The 11,293-nt window shown below is 42.7% G+C and overlaps 1 protein-coding gene across 1 annotated transcript; it reads right to left on the reverse strand.

Annotated features, from left to right (window-relative positions):
- Positions 1 to 6,213: 6,213 nt before the first annotated feature.
- LOC120655987 (basic leucine zipper 34-like) lies at positions 6,214 to 10,538 on the reverse strand. Its single transcript, XM_039933978.1, has 5 exons — positions 10,378 to 10,538; positions 9,483 to 10,085; positions 8,248 to 8,323; positions 8,033 to 8,159; positions 6,214 to 6,776 (listed from the first exon to the last, which is right to left on the reverse strand). Exons 2-5 carry the CDS (start codon positions 10,040 to 10,042, stop codon positions 6,577 to 6,579), a joined length of 963 nt encoding a protein of 320 aa, XP_039789912.1. The 5' UTR covers positions 10,043 to 10,085; positions 10,378 to 10,538; the 3' UTR covers positions 6,214 to 6,576.
- Between the last annotated feature and the right edge of the window lie 755 nt (positions 10,539 to 11,293).

Raw genomic sequence — 11,293 nt, forward strand, 5'->3', positions numbered from 1 at the left:
GGCAAGGGCTACTGAGCAGGCTTGAGCGGAGGAAGGGGGAAAGCAACGCCCCAACCGACGAAGATTCCTCCATCTGCTAATTCGGCTCGTACTTCATCTTCTTCCAATCAACGGGACGCGCGGTTGGTGCGGCCGCGGGGGGCCTTCCTTTCCTTGGGTTGCATGTGCCGATGTGCCGCCCGTGCTCTGAGATTGGTAGTGTCGATCGCTTTTCAACTTGCATTGGGAAAAAGATAGCCGTAAAAAGGTTTAATTTGAGAGCGCTGTTTGATGATGATTCAGTCCGTGTTCTTACCATCTCGATCAATAGATGCATGGTTGGTGGGGCATCACTGGAGTGGAATGCTACTAGCTGCCAGTGGTTCCACTACTAGTAGTAGTACAGAGCAGACCGGGCCGGGAGGCATTTGTCCGGGGCCGGGCGCAGAGCGAAGTGGAGAAGGTTGGTGGGGCGTAGCACGCACGCCCAGGCCCCCGCGCGCTCATCATGCTGGTAGCTCCGGCGTCGACTCCGTCCGCCCCAGGCAAAACGCCGCGAGGGAGGGATCGGAGCAGGCGGACGGGGGACGTACGGCCCCGGCAGATGTGTCATCTCTGCAACGAAACGAAACGAGCCTTCCATTTCCAACCCCAGCTAGCGTAGGAGAGCATGCATGCCCTGCCTGCCTGCACTCAATCGCTTGTATTTCCAGATTATTATTCCAGAGGGCGGCCAAGCGTGTCGTCGTTGTGCCGTGTGTGGTGCTGCCCCTCGGTGGCTCGGCGGCAGCCTTATCCCCCCCCCCCCCCCCCCCCCCACCCACACCGACCGCCTGAATGCATGCCCCGAGCCCTACGGCGCGCTGATCATCATGGTACATGTGAGCAACCGCTCAAATTATCTCGACTAAACCGAATTATCATCCATTGATCAATTCCAGCTTAAACAAGATAATCTCGATATGCGTCTTGAGCAACGTCCAAGATCAACTCGCATACCGTTTGTTCACATCATAGCAACCATCACAAGGATACATATGAGAGCAAAATTTTAAACTTTTGATTACAAGTCTTATTTATCTTACAAAGCTCATGACTTTAACTAAACATAAACAACTATACATGAGGGTTTTTAGCAATTAAAGAGTTTCTTTACAACTAAAATGTATTCTAGGTCTGGGTGGATAACCTATCACGTTTTTCTTAAGATTCAGAGCCTAAACGCAGCGGATATTTAGAGAGTATTAGGTAGCAATAATGATGTCCTTGCCCATAAGACACCACTTGCATAAGCTTTGAGCGAGTTCCACTGTCCATCCATTTTGCCAGCTTCGGCGGGATGAAGGTGGCGGTCACTCCTTAGAAGAGAACCTGCAAAATAATTTAACGGCAACACCGTAAGTACATTTCGTACTTGCAGGACTTATCCATAACACTATACATTTGGTAGATGCAGAAGGCTAGTCAAGTTTTAACATTGATATATAAAAATACGAGCATAGTTGTCAAGCGAATAAGCAAAAGGCATGGCATCTAATATTTCTATATCAAGCACCAATACAGTTGCATAAATAAAGTCATCATATAATCATGAGCTCAATCTTCCATAAGTCCTTCACGAAACTCTACATTAAAGTCAAAGTACAAGAGCGTGCTCAATGTCCGAGAGCGCAGCTATTGCAATAGATTATAAACCCTGCAGGGGTACACCACTTTTCCCACACGACAAGAGACCATAGGCTATACGACCCGTCGATCCGTAAGCAATGATTCACGTGTCAACCGTTCGCATACCCATCCCCAACGCTGAGACGAACGGCCGGGATGGACAGGTGCAACGGAACCGCCGACTACACCCCATCACAAACCGTGTCGAATCCGCTCAGTGAAGTGTGCGCGTATGGTACTGAGCTTACCATCCCATTATAAAGCATATGGCTTGTACGAAAAAGTGCTCAAGTATCAAAGCAATGACGCGTCGGTCCTTAACCAACTCAAGCAAGTCTATACCATTTGGATTCCACTTCCAACATGGCCCTATCACACTTGCTCAAGTCTCGATCCATCATTCATATCTTGCTCATATTTTAATCTTTCTCATCTACTCAAGTATATTTAAGCAAACACCCTATAGCTCGCGAGTGATGGTGACCTTGCCATCTCTCGATTTCTACCGTAAGCTAAGCATGGCTAAGGAAATTAATTCAAGAAGTCTAAGGATACATACTTTACCTAGTATAAGTTGTTCTAGAGCTAAAAGGGAAAACATGCCAAGTGGGTTCTACACAAATCACATGACTAGATAGGGTTAAGCCCATGCACAAGCAATAATTTATAATATCAAATTAATATTCAAAAGTAAGGTTTGAGATATATAGGTACCTGCCTTGGTACTCCGCAACCGCGACACTCCGGAACGTCATCCTCTAAGAAAGTAGAAAATGCATGAATTAGAAAGGGTGACAATGCATATTCTTATGATGAATTAGAAAAGATGCCATGAATGATTGCTATGAGATGCATATGATATGAGAAGCATGATTTATTAGTGCAAAACCATGATAAAAGAGGCTAAATATAATATATGGGGATCAAGTATAACTAAAAGCAATGGGATTAAATGACTAACAAAGAGCCATATCATAGGGGTTCCCGGACACTTCGGACTTCAGTTCGGACACTCCGGACAGGCAACCCCGGATAGTCCTCGTTTCAGCCCCGAATAGTCCGGACTTCCCGGAGTTTTCTACAGTAACCCCGGACTTTCCGGCAGCTCGACGTATGAACATTGAAAAGTCCGTTCCCGGCGATTCCGACCTCGGTTTGGGGTGAGGTTTGTTTCTAAAGGTCCGTAGGAACGTGGGGAGTCTATTTTGATAGCTAAATCTAACATGCATTGAGGTTTGAGAGCTCTAGGTCATCAATGGTGAGAGGGGCTCTAATGGCTCCAACCTAGGGTAATAGAGATAGATCGGGGAAGGGGATGGGCTTACCGGCGAGGAGTGCAACACTAGAAAGGTCTTGAAGATGGTGGTGAGGGCTTGGTGAAGCTCGAGCTCGTCCTCCTTTCTTGGGGCTTGAGAAAGATGGAGGAAGAGCTTGGGGAAGCTCCTAGCTCCAAGGAAGAAGATGAAGCCGAGGTGGAGCAGCTCGCCGGCGTCGATCTCCGGCATCCTCCAGCAAAGCTCCGGCGAAGGGGAGGGTGGATTGGATGAGGGAGGTGGTTCTTCCTCCATGGCTTGGTTGGGGAAGAGCAAGGGAGAGGAGAGGAGTGTTTTGTGGGGGAAGAGAGGCAACAGGAAGGGGAAGGGGCGCTGGGTGAGGTGGAGGCCGGGTAGGGGTTGGTGGGACACGTGGCACAACATCTCTGCACAGATGACACGCACATGCCTCGACAAACCCGGATACTCCGGAAAAACTTCCGGATACTCCGGAAAAACTTCCGGATACTCCGGACCAACAGAGTTACGTAACATCTGGTTTCGTATAGAAAATTTCTTTTTTTTCTCCAATCTCCAAAACTAATCTTCTAGGCCTTCAAAATTCTACCAATTTTTGTGTTGATACTAGAAATCAAGAGCAGCCCATTTTTGACTGGAATTGGTAGAAAATCTATTGTAGATTTGAATCGAAAATTCTTCCCAGGATGTTATTTCTGGGTTTTCGGCTAAGCTATTTGGCTTCAAGATGGTTTCCTAAAATCCGGGAAAATCACCTAAATTTAAGTTTTTGAAAGTAGTATTTTATCAAAATAATTCCCAATATAAGTCATATAATGAAAATACAAGTTGCTTCACAAAGCATGGGTTCCATAAGTATAAACAATAAAAAAAATAAATTTAGATGCATTCAAATCAAGCACAAAAACTTTATGAATGCTTAACAAAAGCTCATGATGCAATGCTTAACATGATAATTACACTTGGGTCGTTACAGTGCACCTCTCCAAATAGCGATTTTACCCTTATTTTTACGACCGTACGGTTTTTTACTGTACCTTGCTTTTGTAAACGAAGGCACCGTCTACCTTGTTTTTAACCCTGTCAGGTCGATGCCCAAAAAAAAGTTAAAACAAAGTGGAAAAATATTCGGAGCAATGGGGAAAAAATTATAGTACCCCTAATCTTATTAAAAAGTTCTCCCCTTTTGTTCCCATCTCTCTCGATTCTTGCTCTCCCGTTGGACCTCTAAGAGCAAGTATTATGATGGGCTGGGAGCAGGCGGTATCCGACATGGAGGAAAGAGAAAACTAGAAAGAGAGTGAAGCGAGCGTCTGGTGATGTGTCGGCAAAAAGCGGGCGAAGACCAATGTGCTGCGCGATTCTTGATTTTCCATTGGCTTCCAAGGCTGCAAGTTGCTGTCCCAGAAGAGAGAAGAGCAAGAGAGAGAGTGTTGCATGTTGTCTACGCTGGAGCCATTTCGCCAGCAGCCGGCGAAATTATTGCTCTTGCTCACAGTAGTGATGGTGGCAGCAGGCAGCGGCGGCGGCAGCAGGAACTGTCAAGTGGCGACCCGGCGTGGCTCGTGCGGCCACCCAGCCCGCCAGGTGCCTGCGGCTGCCTAGGAATGGGCTAGCAGTCGTCCAGGCTCGTGCGCTCTGGTACACATAATTGTGAGGGATCAGCATGAAAGAGTCTAGGTAAATTCATAGTTTCTCTATTTTTTCTATACATTTGGATTAAAATGATTCGTAGGGCCAAATTTAAGATATGGGCTCTAGAGAGATTTTAGGCCCTGTTTGGATTGGAGTTTTTCCATAGGAATTTCAAGGAAGCTCATTCCTATGGTTTGCTTACATCACATATCGTTTAAAACCTTGCCAGCAAAAGTTGTTCACACATATAGTTATGAGATGTTGCAGATAGATGATATTGCTGAACACTACATGAGGAAGAGCAAAGTAGAACAGGGAGAGAAGGGGGAGGAGGAAGAGCAAGAGGAAGAGGAGGAAGCACAGGGAGCTTGGCTGCATTGTTAGGCGCCATAGATTCTTAATGTGATGTTTGCCATTTGCTCTATATAAGCTCTCGATTACTTCGTTTTATTGTTGGATATGTATTCTTGGTTTTTGTTGGACTTGTATGTGGGGATATGATCTGGATGTGGAATGTGATTTGTTGCTTTTGATGAACATATTTCTGTGTGTTATGGTGCTTTTGTTGGACATGTATATGGACTAGTGCTTGTATTGGATGCTTATGCAAGTTATATACACTTTGAACTTAAATGCACGTTGTGTCATGTTGCTGCCACAATTTGAAGAAATTTATCAAATTCCGCTCATGTTTGAAAATTATAAAAATTCGATTCGAATTTGCTTGACAAAGCTCTTTTTAGACCTATCAAAATGTTGTTCAGTTCTTCTTTTTAAAATAAAGTTAAAATCACAAAGTACTCATAATAGCAAGTATGCTAGCCTGGTGCATATGCACCATGGCAAAACTAACTTTTATCGGTAAATTTACTTATAGTTACCATAGATCACAACAAAATTTTAGTTTGTTACTTAAGGGAGTGATGGCATACCAATTTCCTATAGCAAAGCTGTTTTCGGGCATGGATAAGGATGCAAGTGGATGCCCAATAATGCTTTTTAAATCAGCTATTTTTTTTACGATGGCATGACACTCTAATTCATTTCTCCTCCCAAGTTATTTACATATAATACCATTCTAGTTTATTTTATCAATTTTTTTGGGTCGATCCAATGATTCAAAAATTATCTAACTTGTATCACTAACATTGATAAAAGTTTGTCGAAGCGGCGTCATGCTCTATGTATCATTAATCAAAGAGGGTAGTCCTTTGCTCCTTGGACTCTTTTCCTCACCCTTTTTCGAGGGGCCACCGCTACTAAATTGGGCTTGGATCTCAGTTGGGCTTTATATATGTCATTTGTCCTCTTGTGGCTTCTTGAAGCCCATACCCGGTCCCTATTCTCCCTCCTAAAGTTTACTTCAAAAAAAAAAATTTCTCCCACCTAAAGTTAAAAATTCCTTGCCCCAACTATAGATAAGATATATATCTCCGTGTTAATTAGTGATCCTTAGATGCACCTCCAACCCTTTTTAGTTCAAAATTTTATACTATTTTTCTAAAATTAGATCTCATTTTGAAAAAATAATATAAAATTTTGAACTAAAGAGGGTTGGAGATGCACTTAAGAATTATCAAATATCACCTCTAAAATTAACACATGTTAAAACCTGCGAATGGTGGAGAAATAGCGACAGTAAGAAACCAGAATCAAAGACGACCATAGCTCAACGCATGCTTAGTAGAGCATCAAAGCGCTGCAACTGCAACTTCACCAGCACATGAAAGAGCATCAAACGAGCAGATTGCAACCGCTAAACAGCAAGCCAAACAGGCTTGCTTCACTCCGTCAGTTTTCAAATCTGGGAGTCAGACTGCAGCACTCTACGAGGTAAACTAAGCTGGTAACCTCTGTAATTCTCCAGAAACGACCGATACACCCTACTCTCCTAGTCAACGATAGGACCTCATCTCAAATCTATGCTTGGGTAAGGTTAGCGAACAGTTATCTAGGGTAATGCCTCGATTTCTCTTCTAAGAGGTGTCAGGCTCAGGTGCTGTCACAGACCATAGCCGCCTCTCGGGGAGACTGAGCTGCCGTTCAGGCTGAGCTTTGCCATGTCAGGCATCTGCCAATTGACTGCTGACGCGTCTCCATAAGGGCTCAGGTTATAACAGGAAGTGACGCTTCTGCTCCTGCGGTGACAGGCGGACACCTGCTTCAGCCTCTCAGCTTCATTCTTTAGTGCCTGCGTCTGACCTGCAGATTTCATTTCAAAAACATTCATTTAGGTGAGTCTGAACCATGTACTGGGACCATCTTATTCGATCCAGATACATAACCAGAGCATTTCATACTCATTGACAGACATTGGGGAATTAATTCCAAAAGGAACTAGATAATCAACTTGCATTTGCTGTAATCAGATTAGGCGGCACCAAAACGAAAATTAAATTTCAAAATTATCCATATCAAAACAATAAAACATAAATTCCTGGCAGCTGGCAGACTATAGATGAAGCTGTAATGTTAAAAAACGAAAAGAACAAAAGCTATTATCAACAGCAAGCTAAACAAATAGAGTTCGAACTTAAAACCAAAACAAGGTTACCAACCCTCCGTGGACTACACTCAAAATATTTTTTGGATTTTCTGTTGTGGATTTTCTGTTGTGTTAACAGAGGTGTCGATACAGAACCTATCTATTAGGGATGCAGCATATTTGGCCCCCACCATATAATTAGGCTGACCAAGGGCAGAAGGCTTTCAAGATTGTTGCAATGTCCAAAATAAAAAAAGGGCGTACCCAGTGCCATAGGCTTCCTGCACTTTGCAGGGTCTGGAAGGGTTGTTTTAAGCACCAAACCCTTCCCGCACAAATGTGCAAAGGCTGGGGCTCGAACCCAGGACCTTCCGGTTACAGACGGTAGGCTCTACCGCTGCACCAGGCCCACCCTTCTTGCAATGTCGAAAATACTGAAGCATAAATGTTGGTGGCTGTTCCTACCATTGTATGTAGGTATCACAAACAACAAATAAAATTGAAGAATGGCCAATGTTAGCAAGTGACCAAAAGGCAATACCACTCTTATGTGATGTTCAGGTTTTTCTGCAATGACAAAGAGCCTGTGCAAATAAATAGCTATTTACTCTTTTATCTAACGTCATTTGAACTCTATTTAACAGTATTTAACATTTGAGCACAACTTGCACCATATCAGAAGCATGCAGCTTTAGTAAGCGCCAAAAAATCAAAAAACCTTTTAAATCCATTTAGTACTGTCGTGAAAAGTAATCATCTGGTTCAGCAGAAGTACTGTTTCCACTGATGATGTATAAATATAGAACGCGAGATACTTCTGTCTATGGTCATTTTATAATATTTTCTTGTTGCGTAACTACAAACCTTTCACAAACCATATGCTACTAAAAAGGATGCATACTCTAATTTATATTCTCCTAGTTTCAATAACTAAAAAAAAAGAGCACTAATGCACAATATTTCTCGGACATACCATCCTTAATTAGTTTTGCATGCTGAAGAGTAGAAATCTGTATCCTCAGTTGCTTGTTTTCCATTGAAAGAGAATTGTGAAGCTGGAAAAGTGATGCCACTCTGACAGCCAAATCAGCTCCCATGTTCTGAAAAGAATAAAATGACATTATTGTCATAAATAAGTACTACTGAAGCCCTCAACATCAAATTAAAATAAAAAATCAACGCAATCACCTGAAGTGAATCAACAGTTCTCTCAAGTTCAGCAATGTATTGAAGCTTCCGGACCCTAGATCTCTGCCCCGAACGCCTGCACAAATGTTGATTCGCTGAGTAGGCATCAATATTGAATTTCAATGGGCATGAAATTTTCTTTTGCAAAGTAGTATTTCAACTAGAAAAGTTCAACATCTATCAAACAAAAATTTTTATGAAGCATAAACATGCACATGCAAAGAACTCAAAACATTCCAGATACAAGCACAAACATAGTGCGAATGTATATATTAATATATGACCTGGTAACATCAAACTTCTAAATTAAAGCCTTAGTCATGGATTTCTGTGAGTAGAGCAGTAAACATCAGGATGATCATAGCTTGAAATATCAGCCCCACTCATCAATGTTTTAAAAAATGATTTTTTATTTCGCACAAAAACATACCCAGTAACACAGAAAATTGTGATTTAGCATAAAAACATATCCACTAAAACGCGCAAATTCCACTCTTTTCAGCACTGTTTAGAATTGCTTGAATGTACCAAACGGGAAGGTGTAACAACCATTTACAAAGAAAGATTCTCTAAACAAATTTCTTATACTTAGCATTGAAACGCATTGTTACTTTATTTGGCACATTTAGTGCCAATAATTAGTAAAGCTAGTATAAAATCAGCAAACCAACTTTCTGCTATACTGATGTCCATCCTCCATTTTATATGTAAGAAGTCTATGTAATTTACAAACCTTGGAAAGAGAAGAATTCTGAGTGATATATAACGGCAGAAGACTTTGAGCACTGGACAATCTGGGCAGTGTCAGGTATTTACAAAACTAACAGGCAATTGTTGCTTTTACAATAGTCAAGCAATGACGATTTAGTACTAACTTTTTACCACACCGCATACCTGTACCATTTGAACTGTATGCCGCCAAGATCACGACAGTTAATTCTTCCTGGAATTGCTACTGCTGGTGATAGAACTTAAAATTACCAGTGTCACACAATTAGAGGTACTAGCAGTTAATTTTGTTTCTGCAAAGCAGTAGAGTATTAAGTTTCTTTTCTGTTGGCAGGAGCCAGAGTTCACAATTGCACTTGTTCACAAAATTTTTGTATTACTTGCATTTCACTATGAATTCCAGTTTAGTAGACGCGATAATTCTACTGATTGGCGTGAAATCCTACTTTCTGAATCAGAGATCATTTGAAGTACAGTAGATATTGCACTAAAAAACATTAGAGTACCTTTTAAATGTCTTGTCTTGATCAGGATGGCCAAAAGCATCAGTAGCATCAGCAGTTCCATTTGCCACATTACCATTCAAGCCACTGGAGGCATCAATGGTCAGGTACTGCAAGGGGTTGCTGGGGACATTCTCAAGCACAGCATTTACCATGGAACTCTCTGAAGTTGTCAGTCTACTCTTCTGTCTTGGTGAATTCGGCCCGTAAACGCAGCTGGCCTCAACCACAGAACCACTTTCCCCACCTTCAGCAGCATCCAACAGGTCCTCGGCTTCACCACCTGGGCTTAGATCCCCTTCCTCGATGGGATGAATCGGGCTCTGGAACGTCGACAGGGCGTCCAAGATAGCGTCGGAGTCGCTGCAAGCCCTTCTGAGAGGAGGAAGGTTGGGGACTTTCCCAGAATCTGCAAGGAGATCATCGAGCCAGCACGGCGGCTCACCAAAGAACGGATCCCCAGACGGAAACCTGCAGCTCTGGGTGAACAAGCTGTCATCCCTTCGAGTGATCTGAGGACCCAGGGGTGGGCAGCGGGGCGGGAGGTGCGGTGACCGAGACATGGCGAGAACAAGCCCTTGTATCCCCGATTGCCCTTCCTTGCTTCTGTTCATTAGGAAACACCAGCAGCCGGTTATAACACGCATGTGAGCAGGAACACAGGCAGGGGGCGAACCCAGTAAAACACATGGGTTACACACATTGATAACTTTCGCAAAAAAAATCGAATTTAGTCCTTTTACGGAATCAAGAAATCGAAGGTAGGTGGTACAATACATGTATAAACCCGCGATGGGTCAGATCCGAATACAAATAGCTCGCATTAGGGTTTGGGGAGGGTTTTGGGTGCTCAGTTTCGACAGCAGGAAGGGAATAGAAGAGGAAAAGGCGTTCATACCTGACGAATGCTTGATGCCGGCGAACGGGCGGTGAAGACCTGCAGAAGGGCGGCGCCGCTCGCCAGTCGGCGCCGCTAGGGAAGGCCGAGGGAGGGAGAGAAAGGGAGGTGGAGGAGGGAGGAAGGAAAGAAAAGGAGGGGGGGCGTGCGTGAACGGCAACGGCCTTGAAGTTGGCGGCGGAATGGAATGGGCCGGCCTTGCATGGAGTCATGTGGGCCGCGTGCCGAAATACCAAGTACGAAAAAAAAACAAAATTCGGCAGCTTTGGTTCGGTTTTACGAAAAAACAAAAATCGACAGCTTTGGTTATGTCTTTAGTGGGTTTTTGGGTCAATCGAAAAGCATAAAATCCCAAATCTGACAAGGGCAACCAGGTTAGAGTCGTGATCAAGAATGGAGAACCTCTTTCCTTGAACTAGGGAAGATGTACGTGTCATAGGCACGTCTTTAATTTTTCTTCCATCAAGCAATGATGTTATTTATATTCTTTTCAAGAATAATACACATCTTCCTTTCCTTCCATAAACAATGATGTCAATTATTATTCTTTTAAAAGAAAAAAATAACGTGAATTATGAGTTAATATATATGCAAAGGAAAGTAATATCCTTCCAAAACCATCAAGCAACGATGCCATTTACTTCTAAAAATAATACACATCTTTCTTTTCCTTTCATAAATAATGATGCCAATTATTATCCTTTCAAAAGAAAAAATGACGTGAATTATGGGTTAATATATGTGCAAAGAAAAGTATATATGTATACAAAAGGAAAGTAATACATTAATCCACGTCCTTCTATAAACAATGATGTCAATTATTATCATTCCAAAAGAAAAATGACGTGAATTATGGGTCAATGAATATGCGAAGGGAAGTATGTGTGTGTGCTAAAGGAAAGTAATATATGGGTAC

Source organism: Panicum virgatum, chromosome 1N, assembly GCF_016808335.1.
Source record: "Panicum virgatum strain AP13 chromosome 1N, P.virgatum_v5, whole genome shotgun sequence".
Classification (NCBI taxonomy): domain Eukaryota; kingdom Viridiplantae; phylum Streptophyta; class Magnoliopsida; order Poales; family Poaceae; genus Panicum; species Panicum virgatum.

Bases quoted from the DNA above. Each gene is read 5' to 3' on its own strand.
- LOC120655987 (XM_039933978.1), bottom strand. From the start codon at position 10,042: ATGTCTCGGTCACCGCACCTCCCGCCCCGCTGCCCACCCCTGGGTCCT. The intron at 8,324-9,482 runs GTACTCTAATGT...ACATTTGTGCAG, and splicing joins CAAGACAAGACATTTAAAAG to GCGTTCGGGGCAGAGATCTA. The intron at 8,160-8,247 runs GTGATTGCGTTG...TATTCTTTTCAG, and splicing joins GAACTGTTGATTCACTTCAG to AACATGGGAGCTGATTTGGC.